General features: G+C 45.7%; 1 protein-coding gene across 1 annotated transcript; it reads left to right on the top strand.

The window, feature by feature from the left end:
• The first annotated feature begins 236 nt into the window (after positions 1 to 236).
• Positions 237 to 20,230, top strand: ptgir (prostaglandin I2 receptor). Its single transcript, XM_047016166.1, is given in 3 exon segments — positions 237 to 1,119; positions 1,121 to 1,852; positions 18,156 to 20,230. Coding segments are annotated over 3 exon segments (1,071 nt in total). The 5' UTR covers positions 237 to 1,026; the 3' UTR covers positions 18,402 to 20,230.
• Positions 20,231 to 27,798: the final 7,568 nt, after the last annotated feature.

The following is a 27,798-nucleotide window of genomic DNA, read 5'->3' as shown; positions in this document are numbered from 1 at the left end:
AGTGGCTTCCATGTAATTCCACAGCGAGATAGAGAGAGAGCGAGATAGAGAGAGAGAGAGACAGAGAGAGAGAGAGAGAGAGAGAGAGAGAGAGAGAGAGAGAGAGAGAGAGAGAGAGAGAGAGAGAGAGAGAGAGAGAGAGAGAGGGAGAGAGAGAGAGAGAGAGAGAGAGAGAGAGGGAAAGAGAGAGAGAGAGAGAGAGGAGAGAGAGAGAGAGAGAGGGCGTGGGCGAGGGATCCAGACAGCTCTCAGGATACGTGAACTTTACGAGTGATCACGGCTAGCAGCGAAACGCGTGCGCCAGTTTAAAAGTGAAAAAATTGAAGAGCGAAGACATCCTCTACCTCCGATTCTGTCCATCGTTATTCTGCGGACAAGGACTACACGGACTATACTTGCAGAAGATAATATCATCATCAGTGCCAGTTGGTGAACATTTCTCGCAGAGGAGAGTTCCATATTTAGGGTAAGCCGTCGTTCCTGTAGTTGTTACTCATTGTTATTCACTTAGTTTTTAAGGTTTAAAGACGGAGACTGTAGTGTTAAAAAAACGGGCAAAAATGGAACCCCGAATAAACTGTTTCAAATGACAACTTTTTGGGAGTAATTTTTTAAGTGACTTTTCAACCGTTTGAGATTGCTGTAACTGAAGGGATTGAAACAACAGAAATTAAGACGGTTTAAAGGGAAAATCCATTGAATCACGCTCTGAGTCAGTGTCTGTGGACCATGGGTCTCAACAAGTTGGCTTTCCTCTGGTGCTGCTGCAGTTGTGTGATATCCACTGACCGGTTGACAGGTCCCTGTCTTGCGCATCATCGTGCAGTAATGCGAGTCGCTTTAATGGAGGACATCCAAGAACTTCCTCACTGAGAGTTCCTTATCTTTCACATCCTTCCAGACACACACACACTCACACACTACACACACAGTCGATCTCACTCATTTACTTACTCACACACTGTCTCTCACTCACACAAAACCGCTCTCTAAAGCTCTGTCTCTTACACACACACACCAGTCACCATGTTCCCTAACGAGTCTTGTGAAAACAGCACCAGGATCCACGTGGACGGCAACCCGGTGGTCAGCACCTTCATGTTCGTGGCCGGCGTGGTGGGGCAACCTCATGGCCCTCGCCATCCTGGGCGTTCACCAGAAAGAGCGTCGCACCAAATCCTCCGTGTTCTGCATCCTGGTGACGGGGCTGGCTCTCACAGACCTGCTGGGCACCTGTCTGCTGAGTCCGCCCGTGTTTGTCTGCTACGCCCCCGCCGCTCCACCCTGCTGGGGCTGACGGGCGGGCCATTGCCTCTGCAACCTCTTTGCCTTCGCCGTGTCCTTCTTCGGCCTGGCGTCCATGCTGATCCTGTGCGCCATGGCGGTGGAGCGTTGCCTGGCGATCAGCCACCCGTACTTCTACTCCAAGGTGGTCCGCCGGAGCTTCGCCAAGACGGCGCTCTTCCTCATCTACCTGTTCACCGGGGGCTTCTGCTCGCTGCCCTTCATGGGGTACGGGCGCCACAAGCAGTACTGCCCGGGCACCTGGTGTTTCATTAAGATGGAGACGTCGGGGGACGGGGAGGAGGGGAGCGTCCTGGCGTTCTCGCTGTCGTACGCCTCCCTGATGGCTCTGCTGATCGCCGTGGTGTTCCTGTGCAACGGCTCGGTGATAGTCAGCCTGTGCCGCATGCACCGGAGCCAGATGTCGCGGCGGGGGTCGGTGGTGACGGCGGGGAGGAAGAGGAAGATGAGCCTGTCGTGGTTCGGCCAGGGCGAGGAGGAGATGGATCACCTGGTGCTGCTGGCGTCCATGACCGTCATCTTTGTGGTCTGCTCCCTGCCGCTCACTGTGAGTGTTCCCTTTGACCTCTTGTCTGTGCTCTGTCTGTGCTCTGTGTGTGGGTGTGTGTGGGTGGGTGGTTGGGAGGGGGGGGGTGGATGGGAGGGGGGGGGGGGGGAGAAACAGAGAGAAAGTTCAATTCATTACATTCCCTGTAACTTCCCTCTTCTCTCTAGGGATTATGTGACTCTGCTGAATCAAATCAATGTTTTTTAAAGCCTCATTGAATCTCCTATGTAAATGACTCTTTCATTGAGCCAGACTGAATGATCAGAAGAATTGTTAATGGATTATTACTGAATCCCTATGGAATCCACACTTATGCTGTATGCTGCCCTCCTGTATGCTAATCTTCCAGCTCCTCTCTGTTACATGAGTATGGTTGTTTACACAGTAAGACAAACTCATGGTGGTTATGACAATGTTGTTGTCGTGCCTCTCACCTTCCTAACGGACGACAGGTGTGGTCCAAACCTGCATGCCCAGGTGGACAGGCTCTGGCCCCTTTCCCAGAGCCTCTCCCTGAACCTACGGGCATAGCTTAATGGTACCTGTGTGAAATCCTCATTAGTGATGTTTTATAATGAAGACACCAGTCAAATAAGAAGTGTGCTTTATTTGTTTGTTGTATATTGAATCTTACAGAGAACCTCACATTTGTCTAACTACATATTAATAATCTTAATCTCATCTATTTTTATGAAGACTGCCTGTGGTTGATTGTTTCGGTGTGCAAGTCACATGCAAGTGACCTATTTAAAACGTAATCACATTTCTGCCTGTGGTGTTTCCATCTCACTCTGGCCGCATGTCATATCTGAAGATGATGATGGCAACTGTAGCCAGTTTTTTGTTGTCAGACACTGTAGGATGAGTAGAGAAGGTTTAAGTGGGACATGCTGGTTCTTGGTCGTCACGGAACACCAGACAGGAACCTGGTTCTAAAACAGAGAGCAGACGCTGAGCAATGTTCTGACTAAGCAGTTCTCGTACAGCCTCGTAAACTGCTGTTGGATAAAAATGCAGATAATTACATAACTGACTCAACGACACTGCACTTGAGGTGTGTGTGTGTGTGTGTGGGCCTCACGTGTGAGGATGAGCACCAGGGCCAGGCCCACAGCAGCCATGAGGAGCACAGCTGCAGCACACACCACCACCATCCCCCAGCTGCACCAGGTAGCACGCAGACGCCTCACACACACTCCAAACAGACCCTGGCCTTTGTGTTAGTATGCGTTTGTCTTAGCCTGTGTGGGGGTTAGTTTATGTGTGTCTAAGTGTGTGTGTCGCGGTGTGTGTTTGAGTGTGTAAGTGTGTGTGTGTGGGTGTGTGTCAGTGTGTATGAGTGGTGGTGTTGTAAAGGTCTTGCTTCTTGCCTTGCTGCCCCGGGCTAGTAGCAGTGTGATGAGAGGCCTCAAGGGGAATGGAGGCTGTTTAAACATGCTGGAAACCTGAACTCCAAATATGTGAAAGAAAGAAACAGGACTTTAGGAAACTCTAGATCTGTGAACACACAGGCACACACATACATGTCCCAAATCATGTGTGAGCACACCTACCCTATGCACCAGTGTACCGACTAAGCCTTTCTCACTAAGTATACATTCTGCATTGACCATGCATACTCTGTTCAAATACTCCTCTAGAAAACACACCTTTCTTTACAATTCCCTCACACACATCCTCACACACATTACCACGTCCAATTGATCAGTCCCACACCCAGCCTCTAGGCCTTATTAATGACCTCCATGCTTGGTGGTGTAACAAAATACGCAGTGGAACAATATTGAGGCCAGAACACAGATGGCAGTCCTCCCTTCCTCTCTCTCTCTCTCTCTCTCTCTCTCTCTCTCTCTCTCTCTCTCTCTCTCTCTCTCTCTCTCTCTCTCTCTCTCTCTCTCCCCTCTCTCTCTCTCTCTCTTGCTCTCTCTGTCTCTCACTCTCTCTGTCTTTCTGTCTATGTCTCTCGCTCTCTCTCTGTCTCCCTCTCTTTTTTTGTGTTGGGGCCTCTACTCTCAGACAGCTTGTGTAGTAGAGTTGAAGGAGAGAATGGAGAGATTAACATTGTGCATTCGGCTGATTACAAAATGGTTTAGTCTGAGTCTGACTATGATAGAGGGAGTGAGGATGGAGGTGGGTAGGGAGGAGGAGAGGGGAGGAGGAGAGGGGAGGAGGAGAGGGGAGGAGGTAGGTGGGGAGCTGAAAAATAAATGCAGGAGGAAGGAGGTGTAGAAGCATAATGACAGAGGGAGGGAAGGAGTGAGGGAGAGTCAGTTCCCGTTATTGTACACCAGTTGATCAAGCTGATCAATCTTTTTTTTCCTTTCTTTTTTACTTGCCCTCTAGTAAGGTTGTGTTGAAAGTGAGTCCCCTGACTTGGTCTAATCTATGACTCAAAATGTTTGTGGAGATTGTGAGGCTGTTTGCTCAATTTCTCCTGAAGGACTCAGGGTTTCAGAGAAGGGCTGTGGGTAGACAAGTAGACAAGGATGGTGTTTGCTTTGTGGATTTTGAAAAGGGACTTTCTACTCAAAGTGAAAACACTCCCAACATACACAAGGTGAAAGGTTTAGTCCTTCATAATGTAACCAGCCCACAGAAATTCCGTAAGATACTGCTTATCTTAATTTTTCCGATCTGTCAATTTCAGAGTGTGTCTGGTAATTGCAGTGTCTGTCTGTCTCTCTTACTCACTGTCTCTCTTTTTCTCTATATTTATATATTTTTTCTCTCTATCTCTCTCTGACTTGATGTGCCGTATTAGTTCTGGTCACTTACAGGGTAAATCTACTCCCTCAATCTACTTACTGTATTGTAACTTTGAACCCAAATGTTTTGAAGTTATCCAAAGGAATTTAGGAATGTTGTTAATCAATGTGTCGCTGTGTCTCTGTTCTCTGTCTGCCTGGACACACACACACTCACTCATCTACATGATGGCTTGTTTGTGTGTGTGTGTGTGTGTGAGCGTGCCTGTGTGTGTGTGTGTGTGTGGGGGGGGGCTACAGTATTTACAGTCAGATGGCTGAGGCTAAGGCAGACATGCTGTGGTGGTTGGACCTCTCTGTTCACCATAGGCTAAGGTGAGGCTAATAGGAGGCTGAGATGAGTCTGAGGTGAAGCTGAGGTGAAGCTGGGATGTGACTGGTTTCCAGCAAATGAAGATATTTACAGGTATTGATCTCAGATGCCTGCAGGGAAATCAAGGAGTGGCCTGACTCTGAAGCAGGACAAATAAGGCCATTAGTCCTCCGTTCCTCACTCCTTCCTAACCATCCTCCTACTTTCCTCCCTCCCTCATTCCTTGCAGAAGGGGATGGAAGGATGGTGGAGATCTGTAGAAGTGAAATACGCATGACCCTTGGCTGTTAACTGCCCCCATTCTCAATAACAACAATGGTGTCTGTGTGTGTTGGTGAAGGGGTGTGACATTGTCCATCTCCAGGGGATTGTGATATAGGTGAGGGTCTAACAACCTGTGACTCTTATTCCTGCCGACTGCTACGACTTGTCTTCTGCAGCCTTATCTCATATACCCCTCTCTCCCCCCCAGGCCAGGTTAGATAAGCCCTGTGTCGTTGCCCTCCCTGGTCCATCTGGAACACACACTCTGTGTGATCTCCACCAGAGCAGAATCTGGAATGAGGGTCCTCCTGTCTTTGTCTTTCGCACACTAACATGACCCACAATACAACCCACACATAAGCACACTAAGATGACCCACAACACAACCCACACAAAAGCACACTGGAATGGATTGGGATGTCCAATAAGCTCATCTACTGTAAGTGTGATGGCCAGGTGTCCATACGCGTTTTGTTTATGTGGTGCATATATTACATGCAATACACACACACACACATAAACAAGCATGTGTACAAACACAAGCACACACACACACACTTGCAGAACGTGTGCACACACAAACAAATCCAGTGTCTCTGTGTGTGGGTACCCAGCTCCAGTAGCAACAGATTTAACCCTGGGGCTCCAAACACCAAGTCCAGATGTGGCTCCTTGCTGGCCTGGTGTGTTCTGTCTCCCTGACACAGCATGTGCTGCTCAGTCTGAGAGCAAGCACACAGGAATGAACACAGGAAGTGATGCTTCAAGCGAGACAGGAAGGATATGGCAACAAAACACAACTGCACTGGAGGTTGTGTGAAAATGTGTGCGCGTGTTTTAGAGAAGTTAGGACGAGGGGTTAGCTGATTGCTCGGCTGAAGGCAATGAGAATGGCATGGTACAGAGTGAGAGACTAATATAGAGACAGGGAGAAAGAGAGGGAGATAGATTCACCTTTGGGGTCAAAGAGTGAATGTTTTAGGGTGGTGGGGAGGGGCTTGTGACATGTCTGTACAATCTCCTGTCTCTCTCATCTCTGGTGCAGTCAGTTGAATGACAAATGACTCCATGGGGGTTAGCCAATCATGATGGTCACCACACAACCCCAGCAATAGATAATGATCAGACTAGGGAATAGGGTTAGTTACCTTGTTTCCAAAAGGTTTTCAAACAAACCTGAGCTTCTTCTATCTGCTGGTATAACTGTGAGTCTCCAGAGCTGCTCAGTCCTGCATTTGCACAGCACACTTGTGAAAAGCCAATGGAAGGGTTCATTTGAGATGAAGTGGGATAGATTTAGCTTCTCGCTGTTTTAAAGATAGCTTCAGTAACATGGTGGCAGATAAAGCAGATGATGAAGGATCAAAACACAGTTTGGAAAGACGATGAAAAGCGTGATGTGATCAGAACTAATCTATAATCAGTTGTGTCATCAATTGAATTATTGACTGTTGTTTTACGGTACTATGATGGGTTCACTGGAACAAATTGAGTAGACACTTTTTCACCTGCAAAAAGAAACGATCAAACACATCACCATACAACACCCTCACACAGTGCACACACTCTGACACAGTGGAGTGCGCTTTCACACAGACCCTCACACATACTCACAAGCGCTCTGCCACCCCTCCACCAGCCCCCCCCTCCACCATCCCCCCCTCCACCAGCCCCCCCTCCACCAGCCCCCCCTCCACCATCCCCCCCTCCACCAGCCCCCCCTCCACCAGCCCCCCCTCCACCAGCCCCCCCTCCAGCATCCCCCCCTCCACCAGCCCCCCCTCCACCAGCCCCCCCTCCACCATCGCCCCCTCCACCATCCCCTCCTCCACCATCCCCCCCTCCACCATCCCCCCCTCCACCATCCCCCCCCTCCACCAGCCCCCCCTCCACCATCGCCCCCTCCACCATCCCCCCCTCCACCAGCCCCCCCTCCACCAGCCCCCCCTCCACCATCCCCCCCTCCACCAGCCCCCCCCCCACCATCGCCCCCTCCACCATCCCCCCCTCCACCATCCACCCCTCCACCATCCCCCCCTCCACCAGAAAGGAAACTGCAAGTGGCAGCTCGGATCTAAGACGGATTCAAGAGACCGCAGATAGAGTGCGGCTAGTTAGATCAACACTTATATTATTGTTTTTGTTGATTTTATTTAAAGCACTTTGAGCAGCAATTCTTGTATGAAAAGTGCTATATAAATAAAGTCTTACTTACTTACTTACTTACCAGCCCCCTCTCCACCAGCCCCCCCCTCCACCAGCCCCCCCCCATATTTGTTGCGTCATAGTGGAAGTTTCAATGCTTAACCCAGGATCGTCCACTACTAGCGGGCTACATTTACCTGATGGTGGTTGTTGGTTATTGGTCATTCCAATCAGGAACAATGTGGTGTTAAGGTCTGGTTTTAACCATTGACCCCTGACCTGTGGCAGTGTTTAGTGGGGGATGTTCCCTGTTTGAGAGAGTCGGCAATGGTGATGAATGATGCGTGGATGATGAGTGGATGACCTCTGGCTGACCTGGACTGCTGCTCAGAGTGGTAGTTCTGAATGGGGTAGAGAGGGAGTGGGGGAAGAGATAACGAAATGGAGGAAAAGGAGAGAGAAAAGGGCAGGGAGAGAGAGGACTAAAGAAACTAGACAGTGGGTGAGTGAGAATGACAAGAATGAATCACAAAGAATTAGTGTGGGAGGAAGACATGCAGTGGAGGGTGGTCATCAGCCTAAGGACCCTATTGGTTTCCAGGTAGCCCTTTACTAAATGAAAAATCAATCAGCAATGTTCTGACTGACTAACATAATCAATACTACAGCATTAAATCCATCTTAATAGTAATTGGAATAAACATTTTGTTTGTTGATTGAATGATTGGTTAGTCTATCGACCAGGGATTTGTTGACTACAATCAGGCTTGATGTCAGATCTCTTACATACAATACCTTGTAACTCACATCTTGTTCTGTTTGCATTGCACTCTCAAAATCAATTTAAAAATCAATTCACTTCTTTACTAAGCCTTTTAAAAAATTTAAAATTCCCTACTCCGGTGCTACTGGTAAAGACCATTAGCTACCGCTATGTATTCCATAAAAAATGTATACAAATACTTCCTTTTAAGTCCCGTAAGTCCTTTGGCCCATCAACTCACCTTATAAAATGTTAAAAACGCCACTGGCAAAAAAAGGTATACATATCTGTATGCAAGTACAAAGCCAGTTGGGGTGAATTGCAGTGCAGTCCCCATTCTCATGAGAGCCATGGTTCCATCGCTTAGTGCATCTCAACATGGTGGCAAACATGTTTATATTTATTTATCTCAAACCGCTCATCCAAATACCTTCACACACAACACTGCACGACCTTGGGTCCTGAGCGCAGTAGTTTTTGGTCAAAAACTAACTACCACAACCTTATCTCGATGCACAAACAAGGTTTCTTACAGTGCACAGCTAGAGTATTAGCCTACACCTTTTACAGACTGCAAAGACTAGGACTCCATGTATATGAGTTACTCTGTCAGTAAGACCCCCTAGCTAATAAGGCGAAGCACTTTACCAGCCCAAACATCCCTTCAACATGGCCATTAGGACACCAGGTCAATATAAACATGGTTGTTCTTACATGGTCAAGATCATCAGGTCATTGACTCACTCCCACATTAAAATCTACTTTAGAGCTATGCACAATACTTCAACAGGAGTGGAAGTCCCTTAAACAAGAGTGTCTTTTTGAAGTCCTGTGCATACAAACAATGTTTTATTGTAGGATATGCAATCATGAAGACAGCACGTCTCTCTTGTGGTACAGATCTGTATCTCGGAGAGACTAAGACTGAGTCAATTCAATGAGACTAAAGAGAGATCCTTATCTGGCTACGTCCATGTTTAATGATCCTAATCGAGAGTTCTTTTTCAACCCCCTTTCGGTGTGCGTGTGCTCTGGTCTGATTAGCTGAGTAGGAGAGATATTGAGAGATGCCTGGTTTAAAGAGTCATTTGTTAGACAAACAGTCTGGTAATGTACTTGAATCCTTTACCAGCTACCAGCCTAGGCTGTTGATTTGAGAGTGAGTCTATTTTCATTATTTGTTTTTGCACTCCCCCCCACCCTGTCTGTGTTCCACGTAGTAATTCTCTGAAATGAGAATGATCTTTATGAGCCTGTATATCTCTAAAGGCTGTAAATCTGGAGAGAGACGGACGATAAGTACTCAAACATTGGCCAACTGTATTCAAGCACCACAACCAGAGTTTCCAGTCTGCTCGATTTGTGCATTCGGCCTAAAAAAGGAGTGGGTGGCAGAATGTGAGAGAAAAGAAAAGAAAAACACTGTATAAAGAGAATCATATTTTGGTATGCTCAGTTAACTGGTAGTTTTTGTTATATTATGTCTGTGTTTGAGACCCCTTATACATGGGAACCAGAAACTGGAGAAGAAGCAGTCAAACTCACTCTATTGTCTGAAGGGTCGTTTGTAAAGCGAACACAAATAGTGTAAACTAACACTCCTCAATGAGCTACTTTAGTTACGGAACTCACTGACACGCTAAGTTGTGGATTGGGTGGAGTTCAGAGGAGATGACAGGATAGTTGGTGGGGTTTGGGGTGGTCAGATGGGATTTCCAGCCCTTTGTAGTGTCTTAAGAATGTTTCTGACTCAGAAGAACCGTCTATGCAATATGTTGTGGACAGAGAGTGATACAGAGATATCTGGGAATGATTAGGGATGTATTAGTAACTATGTATGGGAGTACACCCAAGCACACACAAATCTCTACCACAGCACGAATATCATGAGAAAGAGCTATGCATCAATCAGACGGTCATCAATAAAAACTGCTTGAATGATGTTTTCTCACATGATCAGTTTGACACCAGGCATGCATATGTTTGGCAACTTACTCCAGGTCTCTGATGTTGCTACAAACTCCCAATTCATACGGTTTGTTAGATTCGCTCGCCTCGCTTCCCTTCTTCCTTTCCCTCTCACCCCCACATGTCCTTTAAGACATGTCTTGAATTAGTTGAGGTTGTGGGAAAGTGCACTGTCACAGGTGGATGGAACGATTGCAAGCCAGAAAAGATTCATCATGGCACTGCCTCGCACTGCGCTTCACATCCATCATCGTAGCACTCAAGATGAATGGATGAATAGCCTAAATGTTAGTGGTGAATGATTGAATTCAACATGAAGGTAGAGATCACCTGCGTCCTACAGGAGGCAGGTGATCTCCTTCAAATATTGACTGAGGTGTTCAATGTGACAGTTGTTGTCAAAGGTGGATATTTTTTGTTACGTGTCAGTTAGAGTTTCAGGCTCAGGAGAACAATTGGCCCTGTTCTCTTTGCATCTAATCTCTCCCTCCCTCAATTTCTCCCTTTTTCCTTCTCTCCCGTCCCTTTCCCATGCTACAAACCAACAGTTTTTTGGTATGTCCTAATATAACTCTTCCAGCAGACATGCAGAAGAGAAATACTGCACCCCTTCAATAACTGAGGAGGCAGGGGGAGATAGAGGAGGAGGCAGGGGGAGATAGAGGAGGAGGCAGGGGGAGATAGAGGAGGAGGCAGGGGGAGATATAGGAGGAGGCAGGGGGAGATAGAGGAGGAGGCAGGGGGAGATAGAGGAGGAGGCAGGGGGAGATAGAGGAGGAGGCAGGGGAGATAGAGGAGGAGGCAGGGGGAGATAGAGGAGGAGGCAGGGGGAGATAGAGGAGGAGGCAGGGGGAGATACAGGAGAAGGCAGGGGAGATAGAGGAGGAGGCAGGGGGAGATAGAGGAGGAGGCAGGGGGAGATAGAGGAGGAGGCAGGGGAGATAGAGGAGGAGGTAATAGGGGCAGGATAGTGAGGGCAGGATAGTGAGAGCAGGATAGTGAGGGCCCTACTGAACTTTGTCTGGACAGGGCCATCTGTGTAGTTCTCACCGTGTAAATTTCTCTCTTTCTTCCTCTATTTCTGTAATGAAGGTTTTACTGTGGAGGAGGTGTTTGTGTTCCCAACCACAGCTTTTTATTTCCACATTTGAAGGTGGGAAAAGGGACCTTGAAGGTAAATTCTGTTGTAAACCTGCCATAAGTTACTGTCAGATAATTTTCTTACCCCAGTCCATATTGTATTTCAAAATCTTGTGGCTCAAGTAAACAAGCCTTCTATCAGCGTAGGACTGAAGCAGCTCAGAGAAGCTGTGAACCAGCAGATATCGGCCCCCCTCCTTGGGTTTCAAATCACGACAGCTCACTTCCCTGTTTTGGGTTATGTAGCGAACACACATGAGGAACCCTCCAGATTCTTCAAGAACCCTGCTGTGCGGAAAGCACAGGCCTCCAGGAGGATAATTCTATCCAGATGATAAGGAACCCATTGAGATTCTCACTTGGCTGGGACTTCAGAAACTTTGCATCCCTTACATAGGGATTACCACCCTGGTCCAGCTCAAAGACAGATGGGAATTATCTCCCCTTTCTCCTATTATCTTTTTATATCTACCCCCCCCCCCCCCCCCCCCGTCTCTAGCCTCCACTTAGCTTTTTCCTGTCCATCCCCGCTTCCTCCCACTGACCCCAATTCCAAGGTTTTTCGTCACGCACCCTAAAAGATGACGTTCCTGAGCAGAGTACACAGCCATGTCCGTCCCTCACAACTATCCTATGCATCCGCAACAGAATTTCGACAGCATAGTGACTTGCCTCATTTCCAGACAGTTTTCCATGTCTGATGATATCAGTTGAGTCTGCACTCAGGGAGCTAAGTGAGCGTGTTACATGGAAGTACTTATCTCTGGGCCCTGAGGAACCACACTGCCTCTGCTGGGTCTGTGTGAACGAGAGAAAGAAACCAACCATGAACGACAGTGGGTGGAAGGTTACTCATTGGTCACTGAGCGTGACAGGTCACAGGGGAAAGATGGAGTGAGAAAGAAAGAGGAGACAGTGAGATGTAGAAGGGTGAAGGGACAGGCAGGGAAAATTAGATGAAAGTAGAAGTGAGGGGGGAGAGAAGAATAAGACAGTTTGACAAAACATAAGACAGTAAAGGAAGAGAAAGAGGGGAAAGAGTTAAAAATGGACAGATGGAGAGAAAAGATAGTACACACATCATAGCAGTCAACAGGTGGTCACTGGTACTTGCCACGGTACTGGACGTTTTTTTAACAGCCTGGGGTTTACGATGGTATTTGCACCAGCTGGTGTGTGTGCGTGTGTTTGTGTTCTCATGCGTGCATGTGTGTGTGTAAATTACATTCAAGTTATACCCTGATCAATCACCTCAGGTGGTGAGTGTTCAGGACAGACGATTAAGTAGACTGGCTATCCCATAGCCAGGGGCTGCATCTGTGTTTGTGTGTCTCCCTCTCTCTCTCTCTCTCTCTCTCTCTCTCTCTCTCTCTCTCTCTCTCTCTCTCTCTCTCTCTCTCTCTCTCTCTCTCTCTCTCTCTCTCTGGTTCTCTCTCTGGTTCTCTCTCTCTCTCTCTCTCTCTCTCTCTCTCTCTCTCTCTCTCTCTCTCTCTCCCTCTCTCTGGTTCTCTCTCTCTCTCTGGTTCTCTCTCTCTCTCTCTCTCTCTCTCTCTCTCTCCTCATGAATGTATCAAGTGTGTGTCAGTTCAGCTAAATACTGAAGGCTTATGTATGTGTTTTATTGCCTGTCGGTTCATGAACTCATTGACCCCTAAGGCCAGAAGTGTATCATTCCAGAGATGGAAGGCTTTTTTTTACACATCAACTAGTCCATGTTTGGACGCCACATCACAGTTGGAGGTGTTGGACATAGCCCAGCAATGCATCTGTTATCTCCTACATACCTATTAAAACGGTTTACCACAACCAGCTTATGGACCATGCACAGCCTTCACTCTAATAACTCTGTGTGCATTGTCACAACTGAGTGAGTGACTTGTTATGAGAGCTTACTAATGTCATACTGACAACCAGGACTGATGGGAGTAATTTAGGAAGTGTGCACTTTCTAATCACACTGCAGATTGACCATGTTCCCAGACAGCAGAGAGATGGCCAAGTTTTACCCAGAAAAACACAACCCAACATCCTCTCAGGGCGTACAAAGTATATCATGTTGTTCCTATGTATTTTTCCTACACATCCAAGCCTCACCAGTTGATTTGAAATATTATGTTGTAACAATACTGTGTTCCTCCAGCACATGCTTTTATCCAATTTTATTTGAGGAATAGTGTACTTTGAGGTTTTGAAGCACTTCCCTCTCCCTCACTCGTGTGGTGTGGCTGTGAGAGATCCTCTGTAGGGTTTAGAAATCTTTGTACATCCTGCTACAGATGGCATGACCACTCTTCCATTCCACTATTCCTCTGCCAATACGAATACTATCCTACCACATGCCAAGGCTAACACTAAGGCTAACACAAGACAACTGTCTGTTTCATTCCACCTAATGATCTGATTCTCTCTGACTGCTCACATACACACACTTCCCTCTTTCCCAGTATTGCTCTCTTTAACTTTCTCCCCCTTCTATCTCCCTCCATGTGTCATTTCCTCTTTCAGTCTGGGAGACATGCAGTGCATCTTGTTTCAATGGCCGTGTGTGGAAGAAAGGCCCAGGCCATGACACCCTTGACTAGTCTGTCATTGTACATTGTAATGCGTGGTTTGTGGGCATCTTCTGAGGCTAGATCCATGTCCATCAGTCTCAATACACAGGTCTGAAAACAATGGAAAGGTTGTGAGTTCTGGCCAAGATACAGAGTGAAGTTTTGCTGGTATTTGTTGTCGTATTGTTTTGAACCAAACTGCAACCACATGGCCTGAACATACTATGACCCTCTCTTTCTCTCTCAGTCTCCATCTCCCTAACATTGCTTTTTCTCTCTCTCTCTCTCTCTCTCTCTCTCTCTCTCTCTCTCTCTCTCTCTCTCTCTCTCTCTCTCTCTCTCTCTCTCTCTCTCTCTCTCTGTCTCTCTCTCTTTCTCTCTCAGTCTCCATCTCCCTAACATTGCTTTTCTCTCTCTCTCTCTCTCTCTCTCTCTCTCTCTCTCTCTCTCTCTCTCTCTCTCTCTCTCTCTCTCTCTCTCTGTCTGTCCTCTCTCTCTCTGTCTGTCTCTCTCCCCATCACACACATGGTTCCACACACCACACATCTGGACAGTGAGCTGTCAGCCTTCACATGCCCTCCATGCTGGACCGTCAGCCCTGGCAGCAGCCTCCACCTCTGCAGGGCTATGCTGGCTCTATCAGCCCAGCCTCTCAGGTTACAGCAGCTTCACAGTCTGAGCACCGAAAAGCAGAAGGTGCCGCTTATAATCAGATCTGGAAAATGAAGCTGAAGGGAAGTGAGACCGAACGCCCCCACGCCCTGCCAACACTCTTGCTCAACCTTCTCTTTGAACTGTAAAAACGTTCGTTCTCGGTTGTGTAGAAGTGCTGAGTCTTGTCATGTCCTCCTCCACTTCCTTTTTTCGGCACAGTCACAGACGTGGCAAGGTTTAAACCTCAGTTTTTATAGAGATACGTACACAGAGCTGTCCAAAGCTATCCTTCTACAATCTTAGTTTGTATCTACACCCCCTCTTTAGACCCCAGCTGCCTCTTGTCCTGCCCACACACAGGCACACACACCCACACACACAGGCACATGTACAGCAATTGCTCTAAACCAAATTAAGGGTGGGAGGGAAAGAGTGTAGGGGATAGAGGGAGGGCGGAAGAAAGCGGTGAGGAAGGGATAGAGGTCTGACTGCAAGAAGAGGGCGATGATTAATGATTCAAATACATGACAAATGAGTGAAATAAAAAGAGAAGTGAAAAGAGAAGATCGAAAACAGGAAGTGAGTAAATGGGCAACATGTGGGTCAGAGGAGAGATGAGGGGAAGACAAATGTGTGCAGAAAGAAGGAGAGAAACAGATAAGGTCAGATAGGAAGAACATCATCTGTTCACATTTAGACCTACTCCAACCTCTCTGCTCTACACACATCTGCTCCACTGCCTGCCAGATAATGATCTTATCATATGATGAAAGCCACGCTTGGTTAAACAGATTATTATCAACACCTACATGCAAGTACAAAAACGTGCCTGTAAAGCACGTACAGTATCTATATTTGGTATCTTGTCATGCACAAATTGTCATAGTTTCCGTTCCCGTATGCCCCTGGGTTGCCATGTTCATTTACCCCCCCACCCCCCTCCTGGGAGTTTCCCCTTCTCCTCTCCCCGCAGTGAATGAGGGCAGCAAGAGGGCATGCTGACTCATTGTCAGAGACCATCGTGTTTCTATAGCTCACAAAAAGACGGGATATGTAGATTCCTTTAATGCACCTGCAGGCAAATAGACCGATACAGAGACAGAGAGAGAGAGAGAGAGAGAGAGAGAGAGAGAGAGAGAGAGAGAGAGAGAGAGAGAGAGAGAGAGAGAGAGAGAGAGAGAGAGAGGAGAGAGAGAGAGAGACTGGCTCTGAATACTTGAGCTGGAACATTCACACGGAAGGCCCAGGAACACATGACATGTAGCTTTGGTCCTGTTGATGGAACGTTGTGATTGACAACGTGTTTCTTTAGAATGCATTAGGATTCCCCAGGAGGAAACTTCAGTCAGTACAGAAAAAAACGTCATAGGGTGGTCGTACGATGGTGTGGAGAGAGATATATTCTGCGATATGGCTGGAACTGGAGGAGGCACTGATCTCATCCTCTTGGTAAAATGAGAAGAGGGAGGAACAGAGTGGGGAGTAATTCGAAAGGGCTGAGAGCTGGAAGAAGGCAGGAGGTGTGAAAAGGTATGACAATCAAGAAAGTTAGGATGGAAACGGAAAATAGTGGAAGTGTGAGGGAGCTCAATGGCCTGGCCTGTCACACAGGGGACGGTCCTATGATGTCACTCTAGTAAATAAGGTTAAATAAGGTCAGTTACAGTGTTGACTGGCAGTGTCAGTGACAGTTTGCTTAGATTAACCATAAATCCACTGTTATGGGAGGGAAGATCTCACGCTATGTAAACACCGTATGAAAGAGCTGATTACCTGGCCACAGCTTATCAGCCTGAGGAAGGAGACACCACAGAGAGAGTGAGCCCAAACCAGCATCCTGATCAGGCCACCAGGAGCAGAGCAAACACAGGATGTGGCGGTGCTCACCAGGCTTGGTTACCACAGAGGGTGCTTTAGAAAATGCTGACAGTAGACAAACAACGTTCACGTCCGACATCCTCACTCTTTCTCTCTGTCTCTCTCACTCTCTCTGTCTTTGTCTCACTCTCTCTCACTCTCGCTGTGTTTCTCTCACTCTCACTCTCTCTCTGTCTCTCTCTCTCACGCTCTCTCACTCTCTCTCAGGTCTCTGGTTGGTAGGACTGCCACTGAAAAAGCATTTTACCTTTTGGGACTTATGTAAGACAAGAGTAACGTTATCCTTACGTTAAAGGTTATTTGAAACCAAACCATTTTTACAAAGATTTTTTTCTTAACAATCTTAAGAAAGTTTTGTGAATTCATCCCCAGCCTCTGTCACGGTGTGTCTGCATCCTTTCATTATGGTCTCCTTCCCTTTCCAGTCTAATGACCTCTCAATGAAACAGGATCTATGAAGCTCCCAGTTCTCCTGGAGCCAAGATGTAGGCTAATGGGCTCCACAGGGTAGCCGTTACCGGTCCTGTTTCCTCACGTGCAGGCCAGTTATCAGTCGTCAGCAGCCTCAAATGGCTTCTAAAGCTGCCATGATGTGGTGTCAAGCGCACACAGTCTGGGTTCCCCAGAGTCCCCGGGTCCCAGATGAGTGGAGACATCCATGGACGTCATGGTAGTGTGTGTGTGTTGGGGGGTGGGGGGCTGGGTGGTATGGGTGTATGTTTGTCCTTGCGTTATTACCACTGCTAAACACACACACACACACACATAAACACACGAGCATGGCACCTACTTAGATTGTTGAGCAGGGCCCGGGTGTTTAGGCTCCTGGTGCGTCATCATTCAAGCACCCAGCAGTGTCCCTCTCAACCTCACGGTCTCTCAGCCTCCCCTCCTCTCAGCCTCTCTGAATCCAAGCCTCAGCCTCACCACCTCACAGTCTCCGACCCTCTCAGTAAATCAGTGAGGTTGAGAGGCAGGGAGGCACAGTTTATGATCCATGATGTAGCACCTCTGCTCACTCAGACCTATCCCAGTACATCAGCTATTCTAAATCACCTGGAGGTGCTATTGGCTCATTTACATCCCTTTTCTCCAGCTGAAGGCCTCATTGCCAGTAAACGTCGCCCCAGGGATATCCCTCTTTGTTACTGTGATGAGATGGTGAAAATAACTTACATGGACACACGTGTGAGCTTTTAAAGAGAAATGTCTTGGACTAGGACAATTTACCACAATTTTCTTAAATTACCACCAACTCCCCAACCATCACAAACAAAACACAATGACTGATATGCGGTGAAGATCATTACATTTAGTCATTTAGCAGACGCTCTTAACCAGAGCAATCATCCAAAACGCCACACCCAAACCCCCCTCAAAAACTGTTCATCCGTCAGTTGGTGTCACAGAATCATACACTCTCTGGCCCTCCTTCTCTCTGTCTGCCTGTATCTGTCCCTCTCTCTGTGGTATATCATTCCCAGTCCCTAGCAACAGGGGTAACATTGACTGGTCTCCACTACAACAAGCCCTGGGGGAAGGCCATCCACTGAGGTTATGTTTGTTGAATCTATCTCAGTTAATGAAGAGGTGGAGGGGGGGTTAACGAAGAGAAGAAGAAAAGACTCATCTCCCTCTCTCCACTCTATGGCTCTTAATTTATATGCAATCGATTCAAGCGGTGTTTGTGAAAGGTGGTCGTAGTGTGCAGGACTCAGGGGACCGTTCAAACAAAGTGGGGCAAGAAAAAGGGAGAAAGCTATTCTGACGAGCGTCGTGACGACACCTGTTACGCGTATACCCACCTCACACACACATATCACAATCCAAATGTAACCATCCCCCTCTTTCGCTTCCTCAGATTGCCGGGTTTGTCAATGCAGTCCACCTGGTAGGGGATGACCAGGAAAACCTGCTGGCGTTCCGTTTCCAGGCGCTCAACCCCATCGTGGACCCCTGGGTTTTCATCATCTTCCGCAAGTCCGTGTTCCGCCACCTGCGCTCCCTGCTGCACTGCCGCTACCCTGGGGGAGCGGTGAAGAGCACGGCGGCTCACTGCGCCCTCACCTCAGAACCCCAGGCCATCCCAACCCCCTCCAGCCCATAACCCTCCTCTTACCCTGACAGACTGGCTAAGAGAGGACAGGAAAAGGACAAGATTGTACAGGATGGAATGGGACAGCATTGGTTAGGACAGGACAGGACAGATTTGACATTGTTAGCTTCGGAAAAGGCAAAAGATGGAAGGAGCGTCAGACACTGGATGGATTGATGGAGAGCAGAGCAAAGCCACTCCGTCTGACAGAGAAGGAACTACATGTTCACCCATCTCTGACTGTGGGACTAGCAGTGTCCTGTCCTGTCTAGACCAAAGCAAAATGACCCTTGTTGTAAGTGCACTGGACCTCTGCTATTATACAGACATTAGAGTTCTGAGTTACATATAGGAACATGTGAGTTGTTTTACCTGCTTCAGGACCGTTTAAACAATGTATTCATAATGTATTTGACCCATTATCTTATTAGAACCCGACGGGCATTCACATTATGCAAAGGCACAGCACGGGGATTCCTGGCTTTGCAATGCTGTGCTGGTACCGATTCAATGCTCTGTGTGGGTGTTGACAAAGTAGAAAGCTACGTGCAGCTACTGCCAATCCCGACTTTCGTTATTGCCGCCGCACTGCTCCATATGTGAATGCCCGATTACATGAATGAACATGACTTGGACAAGAACAGAGGCTGAACTGGCCTGAACTGCAGATGACAAGTTTCTGTCAAGTTTCTGTCTCTGCAGTGTTATGGACTATGAACCCTTGTGTCACAGGGTTGGACGTGCATGGTAATCACCGCCATAATCATAATTGGTTCCTGTTCAGAAGAAGTCAACCAGGTAATGCAACAACATTGCACTGGGTCCCTGTCATGGTCACTAGGGCCTACATCCCATGGGACTTGATATGACTGAAATTCAATCTTCTACAACATTCCTTTCCCAAGTCCTCCTGTGTTTGTGTCTGTGTGTGCATAAAAATGCGTTCTTGTCGCTGCATGTTGAGGGAGAAGATGTATGAATGTAATTTTATCCATAGAGGACCACCATTACGGAGCCTATGACGTCTGCTCCCACTCAGATGTCTTCAGTCCAGCTTCAACCTGCAGACCTGTACAGACAATAATAGATGAACAAAAGAAAAACCAAAATGATTCCAATCACCACAATCCAGGGGCTGTGATAACCACCTCTGCTTGTTCAAAGATGTCTCCTCCACTCTCTCACTCACCTCATCACCTGCTAGAGCATTTCATTCAGCTGCCAGGGTCGGAAAGATAGTCTTAGAAAAGGACCTGATGTTATTATGCATGCATATCTGTGTGTGTACGTACGTGTGCGCATGTGTTGCTTTGTATGAATGTGTCCGTGTACTCTGTGTGTGTGTTTGTTTGTTTGTGTGTGCGTGCGTGTGCAATGTTTCTGTTTGACTTTATAAGCTACCTAAATAAATCTTGCTGGATATTTTAGCTACATTTGTGTCTACAGCATTTCTGCCCTATAAAAAGTCTTCAAATTGTGTGTGTGTGTCTGTACACAGTAGCCTTTATAGATAAGCGCTGTGGCATGCACTGTGGCTTAGTTTTGTGTGTTAGTGTCTGAGTGTGTTTTGTGGCATGAGCTCCAATGGTAGCAAGTCATGTGTTGATGTTTTTTCCTGTAGTCTTCTTTTCCTGCCTTGCATGCCTGTCCTCAATTGCCAGTTTTTGCATCTTGCACTTTTGGTTCAACTGTGAGTAAACAATATTTGATTTTGCAGTATTGACATCTGCTGAAAAAAAGAAAATGCTAAGTGATAAATAAATGTTGTGTATAAAATCCTGTACTGATATGGTTAGATGTAAACAGATGTATGAGGTAAAATATATAATAAATTGATACAACTCTACGGTAAACCTGTATGATATTATATAAATAGCCTGTCGTAGATATATATAACTTAGATCAAATCACCAACATTTTATTTACCTGGCTGCACTACATTCAACTTTCAAAGTAGTGAAATTGATCTGGATGTGGTTTTGTGTTCAGCCAGCCTGCTTTCCCTAATCTTATAAACCACTTTCACTTGGATCTGCCCTGCTATGTTGGAGGTTAAAATACCACAGCGTCCACCGTAGATAATAATGTCCATGCCTGCTGTGTCAGCGTATCATAACCCCTCCCAGGTGGGAGTATCGCCTTCATGAGAGGATCGTAGACTGTAATCAAGGCCCCAACCCCGCCACACAGTCTCCTGACCTGACCAGTCTTTACCGGAAAACCGTTAAATGAGCTGTGAGAACATTAGCCTCTCCGAGAGTAGCGTTGAGGATGTTACTGGAGCTGGAGGCAGTGTTGGGCCTGATGTACTCGACAGGCAATGTGTGGGATGTTAAATAAAATGACACACAGGCATTTTGAGGAGGTTGAACTCCCACAGTCTAACTATGAACGTTGGACCCAAGGATGTGCAGTGTCGTGTTGGCGAAACCATCAATTGGCACTGCACTAGTATCCACCGCCAATGGGGACTGCACTAGTACTAAAAATTTCACTCCTCCTTGTTATTGGATGTTGATAGGGGTAAGGATTCATAACGAGATATCTTTTCTGGGAAGCTTCACAGAACAGAGAATCAGAACACGGCTGTTTAAGACAGAGTTCTCCCCTCCGTCACCCCACTGATACCCCCTCTATAGTATGTCTGTCTCTCATCATTTTTGTAAGGCAGACATTGTTCGAAGGAAATACACTTTCCTGAACTTAAAACAATTCTGTTTATGAGAAAATGTTGGGGGTTTTCTCATGCAGAATAAGTCAGTTCAAATGGGGTAAGTTGCCAGTCAATGTGCTCCTAAAAACTGTTGCACCAATTGGATATCTACTAGAGACCTTTAGCTCGAGGGAATTTCATTTATTGGAGAGCAGAGGCACATCTAGCTGTAGGCTCACATTACAGTAACAGAGGAAATAGTACGTAAATCTATCATAATTTGTTGTGTAACAAATATGATATCATAAACAAAGGTATTGTTGTAGCTTGGGCATATCGTATAACTACATTTCAAGAATACATGTGCACATTACAATATAATGTCAGAGATTTCCATATCTGGCTTGCTTGCATCATTGACTGTGATGGATCCGCATTTCTGCTGGGGAGTTAATAAGTGTATCTAGTGGCCTGGGAACCAAACCCATCTGCAAGATTATGTTTTATTTGCTCTGGCAAATGGGTCTGGCCACCCACCCATTCAAACAGATTTCCATCCGGCCTGGATATTGCTGGGCCAATCACAATCGTTTATTTAATAATGAGCCGGTTTGAAACCATGACTGGATATAGTTGTTGGGGCATTTTCGTAAACAACCAAGATGACGTTTCATTGCTCTGATTGGTTGTTTACATCCAATCGCGTCCAGAGGCATTTTGGTCTGAGCCAGATGATAAAACCCCTTGAAAATCAAAAACGAACTGAGAGTTTCCAGACTAATATGCTTTTGCAAACACCAGCACTGTAATTAAAGGCCTCAATTACAAGGCTGGAAACAGAGATAGAACAGGGATGGACCAACTGGGATGTACTACAGTATTAGAGCCGTGGTGAGTTACTAGAAAACAGGAGATGACAGATTGTTTATCTGTTTACGCAGCTGTTAAATAACTTTTCCCTTGTCCTGCTTGTCCTCCTTTCTATTTCCTCATCCCTTCTTCTCTAGGCGTACATGTTTTACGATCTGAAAAATTCAGACTCTTAGTCATTCATTTGACATGATATGCAGAAGATAAACCTTTTTGAGTGATGAATCCCTATTAGGGTTAGGGTTATATGTGTCGCTGTTGCCTTTCTTTATCCACAGCTTCCGCTGTGTGCCTGGTCCTGGGCCCTGAAGTCTCTCAAGCTATTGATATATCGGCAGAACAGTGAACATAAGTGAAAACTAAACTATTTATGGTCAAAAAGAAAATGTATTGTTGTGTTATTATTATATTGGGGAACCCCTACACAATCAATTTTATTGATCTGGCTCTGTTGGAAAAAAAATGTATTGGCTAAAATGTCCACCTAATACGATTTAGAGAGAAAACTATTACATTTCAAAGAGTCATGATCCTGTTTTCATTTAATACAGGTCAAAGGTTTTTTCAAGTGTCTAACACATGATGAAATTGACCTTATGATAGTTACTTCACCACAAGAACATCACCGTTTTATCTTGACTTCCACACGTTTTACACGTAAGCTTAAGCTTACAAAGTTTTACTGGAGGTTGACTGAATCCATACATTTGACATGTCCACGTGTTTTGGGACCCACAAAGCCAAAAAAAAGCCAGAAATCTTATAGTCAGACCCAGTTCACCAAAGATAATAAAAATGAGATTTCCCACTCCAGATCATATACAGAACAACGTGTCACTTCCTGGTTATCGCTCTTCCTAATGGGTTGTTAATGACCAATCACAGGTCAAAGATATGAATCTTCCAAAGGGGAGCAAGAATCAATTTTCTCTAACTCTGAGCAATGTCAATCATTGTGAGAAGACTGAAAGATGAACTTCAGGCTGACAAAGGGTGTAAATGTGGAGCTTACAGAAATATGTATTATATCCATTATGTATAACTAATATACCGGTTCCTGGTAATGAGTTCAGATCTTGGAAGAATTGATTGAGCATTTACAAACATCTAAGATGGCATTCAATTTGACCGAGTTACCACTACAGGTTTGCAGCATTGAGATTGCCATATCTCTTTTCTTATACCATGTCATCTGAATCAAGTGTAGTCAAAGTAGGTCCACTTGCATCGACGGTCTGTCTTTAAGCCAAGTCTGAAAGAGCCTTTACTGTAACTGTGTAACTGGCAAAAGTCAAAACAGACAAGCTTGTGAGCTCACGCACAAGCTAGTTCATCTGTAGCAAAGACCAAACATAAGAGCAGTTACGGTGGTCTGGAGACATGACAGAAAGACAGATGGATAGAGACAAACTCCACAACCTAGCATTGGGAGTCCCATTAGGCTATCGTCTGGCTACCTGTCAACGGCCGTCAGAGTTATAATAAAGAATAATACAAATCTGTAATAAATATAGAACCGTTATGTCGCAGTAGTATGTAGATACACACATATATAATAACATTCCAGCTTAAAATCTATTGTGAAATGTTAATTTCTCATTTTATCTATTATATAGTGTTTATTATGATTTATAACAATAGGGTGACCAATTGCGGTAACTTTCAAATGGCAGTGGTCCTCTTCAGTCCTTCACACTTAAAATGATGAGGAGATAATTGAGTTCCTTCCTGAATCTTATAGATTCATGTTTTTAATTCTCTAACAACCTCTGCAGTAGAAGGTCACACCAGACACCTGTTCAGGACAGAAATGTGGCTACTAATGACCTTAAAGGTGGCCATTAGGGTGAAATAAATCACCTTTAATGCACATCATAACTGTATATAAAGACAAGGAACATTCGTCTATTATTTTTACGTCCTGCTTTCTCTCTCACACACACACACGTTCTACGGGAAGGTCTGTCATCGTCCTTACCTGCTGTCACCGTGCCATAATGCCATTCTGGGTAAGCTGAAAAACAAATTTGTACAGCAGGGGGGGGGGGGGGGGTGGAACGGTTGGTGACAGAATATGGTTGAGGACTACCTTTTATTCTATTACTAGCCACGCGCATCATAGAAAACAAAGGTCTTATTCACGCTCATGCCAGATCCCTTCCTCAGCAGTCAAACGGACACGCATTATACAATGTTCTTGTTGCCACTCTCTCTTTTAAGTATCTGTCTATGTCTCTTGCCCACACTGATGGGAAAACTGTGAAAAAAACTATTGGCTAGCTCTCTAGCTCTCTCTGCTCTTCTCTCCTTCTCCTGTTTATCATCTTTCTTTTCTTCTCTCTACTTTATTTTCCGTTTTCTAATATTATCTTTCTCTCCTAGCCTCACTGTTTGCGCTTCACCCATTGTTCCCTCTCACACAACTGCATGAACATGAGGTTATATATGTGTAGATCAGGCTCTTATCTTTTGGGCCACTTTCTAAGCTTCATCCTTTGGGTAACACCTTAGAATGTATTACCGTAAGATTCTACAAACTAACAACTTGCTTGACCTTTTCGGACCTATCTTAAGGACAGGACTTCCAAAGTAGATCGAAAACATAACCAGGATCAACAGGGTGAAAGTCGTGCATAACAATAGCCTGGGGACCAAGGGAACCACCAAGGAACCCACCAAGGGAACCACCAAGGAACCCACCAAGGAACCCACCAAGGGAACCACCAAGGAACCCACCAAGGGAACCACCAAGGAACCCACCAAGGGAACCACCAATGGAACTATGACTACTGGCACACAAATACCCCAGACACAATAACCTGAAGCACTGTGGTGTGTGTTCTGTAGGAACTGGGGTCTGTGTGTATAGTAAATAATGGTGTGTGTGCACAGTAGGCACTAGTATGAATGCTCAGAACAGATCCCTGGTCAGCTATTAGAGATGATCAGCATACATGCAGCCCTCATGTGAGTAAGGGATTAGGTAACATGGCAGAGTTGCAAAACTTGGAGGGGAACCACACACACATTCTGCACATGTCAAGATCATTGACTTCTCCTGTGTAAACAGCCTCATTTTAGATGTTGATTAAAGGCCTGTGTGTGGGGGAGAGTGTGGGAGGGCAACTAATGACCCCAGGGTTTTTTTCAGTTTTCAGTTTTGTATTTACTCTGCCATTCTTTAGAACTGTGTGTGGCCCTATCCATGAGGTAACGTGTGAGGAGGTCTGTGTGTGTGTGTGTGTGTGTGTGTGTGTGTGTGTGTGTGTGTGTGTGTGTGTGTGTGTGTGTGTGTGTGTGTGTGTGTGTGTGTGTGTGTGTGTGTGTGTGTAAAAGGGATGGGATCAGGTCTGCTATCAAACAGGGTTACAGTGACTGAGCTACTCACACTGACACAATGATTCCACGGTGCCCATCTCTGTAATCTCACAGACGAGATGACACAAGACTGTTGGACATGACTGGTCTTGGCCATTTTTTGTAGTACAATTCAGTGGTGCCACCTATTGTCTGAAAAGTGAACTGCACTAAAGGCATGGTGTAATCTTCAAACAAGGCAAATCTAGATATAACATGATGTCACATATGACTTCATATAGTATTTATATATTTTAACCCATGTCTACAGTATACTCATCCCTTCCCACTGTCTCACACTCCCACATTTTAGTTTGTCTCTATCTAAGCAACATCATTCTCACCCAATCTGTTAAAGTGCTGGGTTACACTACCAGGGACGTGGCATTGTGATGTCACATGTGCTTGTTCCAGGGTGTGGAGAGCTGGCTGTCCTGCTGACTCAGCCCAACAGGTCCACCTGAGCTGCTTTCTACACACATGATTAGTCCCACCCACATACCACCCAATCACATCTAGCCCAGGTGAATCTAACCCCATTGGCTGGCTGCCCTGTCAGTAAATGGGGTTAGGTGAGCAAGGCTCAGTGTGGCGGGTGTTTAGTAAGGTGCGGGAGGAGGGGCTGGGAGGGTTGAGAGGTCGCGACCCTGACTGACCTGGATTAACATGGGCTTCTGTCACAATCCCATGAGGATCCAGATTTAGCCTGGGAGAGACAAAAATAGTTCTTCTTAGGGAGTCCTGGGTGACCTGACATGCTCTGAGCCTATCCTGGACCTTAGAATGGTCCTGCACCACCCTGGCCAATGGCCATGAGCCGATCCTAGACAGACACCAGTGTGTCTGGCCCTGTCCTGGGATAGCCAGAAAAAGAGTCAGACAGGACCATTACAGTTTTTCTCAATTGCTAAAACACTAAAACCCATTGGCTGAACAAATTTCTCAGTTGCCTGAACTCATGTAGCTAATTGTGCCTGTCTGTTGTCAATATCTTAAACCATTTCACATGGTAAAACACTATTTGCAGATCTCACTTAGAATTTTCAGCAAAACTCTAAACACATTCTCATTTTTAAAACACATCCTGCACTCTAATGTACATGTCATCCATACTGTTAAACACTGTTAAAATATTGCTTGTGATGTCAACAAAGTGCTCTGGCCTAACCCAGCCCAAAGACGAGAAGAAGCACATTGATCACGTTTACTCCTTTGATTTTTGTCCCTTTTACTGTAGTATTGTATACTGTAGTACAGTGCATTGTAGGCTGTATACTGTACAATGAACAAATTGTATGGCCCTGAACATAGTGCTTTCAATTTGTTACAGTAACAGTATTGACTGCTCAATAGATTTTGACTGGTTGCAGGTTCATATCAACAAAGAACAAGAGTGAGTTGTGAGTAGTGAGATGCAGGGTACAGTACTCCATAGGGGTTCAAGGAAAAAGAGCAAAAAAATAGCAAAAAGCAAAGCAGGGTAGTAATTTCTGAAAATGTTGAGCTACTATGATAGAACATGTTTTTGTTCATCAAAACACAATGACGGATAAATATGACATTTGTTTTGAGATTACGTAAAAATCCCTGAGAACTGTTTTGAACAATTTGTTTTCTATTTGTTGGTGTATTGTTTACTGACTGCTTGATAGTGTATATCATTTTGATTTCTTTGTTTATGATTTGAGAGCAGTGTTTGATTTTGAGCACAGGTAAATCTGTTTTGAGGCGAAAGTTTAATTTTGCAAAAGGATTCAGAGGTTTTGTAAATAGTGCTTGAAGATGAGGTTTTGAGTTTACAGTTGTAAGAAAGTGGGTGACTGTTTCAAGAAATGTGTTTTAGCAATTGTGAAAAACAGTAACATACCTATCATCTATTGCAACACATCAATTGCAACACACATCTTCTGCAACCCACAGGAGGCTGTGTGGTCAAGTGGTTAAAAAAACAGACTTATGACCAGGAAGTCCCTGGTTCAAATTCCATCTCCACCACTGACTCATTGTGTGACCCTGAGCAAGTCATTTAACCTTTAACCATCAAAGATTGATGTCTCCTCTAACAGTTAATGGCCTGGGAGTCATTGTGATCCTGGAGGAAACTTACATCAGGTCCAGCCAAGCATTCCTAAGTGCCGTTGTACCTCCGGAACAAGTGCGTCTTGAGCCTTTCGTTTAACTACATGCTCTTATGGTTCTTCCCTTTGGCACTTATTTTGGTTGTTCACAATATGTGCTTCATGTTTTGGCTACTCGCAATGTTTTTGGGGCTATCTTGTTGTTATTGGCCGGGTTTCCCAGATTCCTTCAGAAGCTCTTAACGCTAAGAGCTTCTTAAGAACATTCTAAGGGCGCTCTTGAACGCTCTTAGAACTTTACTAAGAAGCTCTTAGCGTTAAGAGCTTCTTAACTAATCTGGGAAACCCGGCTATTATCAGTGACCTAAGCAATTTGTAAAGCTCTCTCTTGGAAGTCGCTTTGGATAAAAGTGTCTGCTAAATGAATAAATGTAAGAACAAACAATAAGAA

This window comes from Hypomesus transpacificus, unplaced genomic scaffold (assembly GCF_021917145.1).
Source record: "Hypomesus transpacificus isolate Combined female unplaced genomic scaffold, fHypTra1 scaffold_320, whole genome shotgun sequence".
Taxonomy (NCBI): domain Eukaryota; kingdom Metazoa; phylum Chordata; class Actinopteri; order Osmeriformes; family Osmeridae; genus Hypomesus; species Hypomesus transpacificus.
Note: the sequence above shows the minus strand (reverse complement) of the source record. Positions and strands in the feature narration are given on the sequence as shown.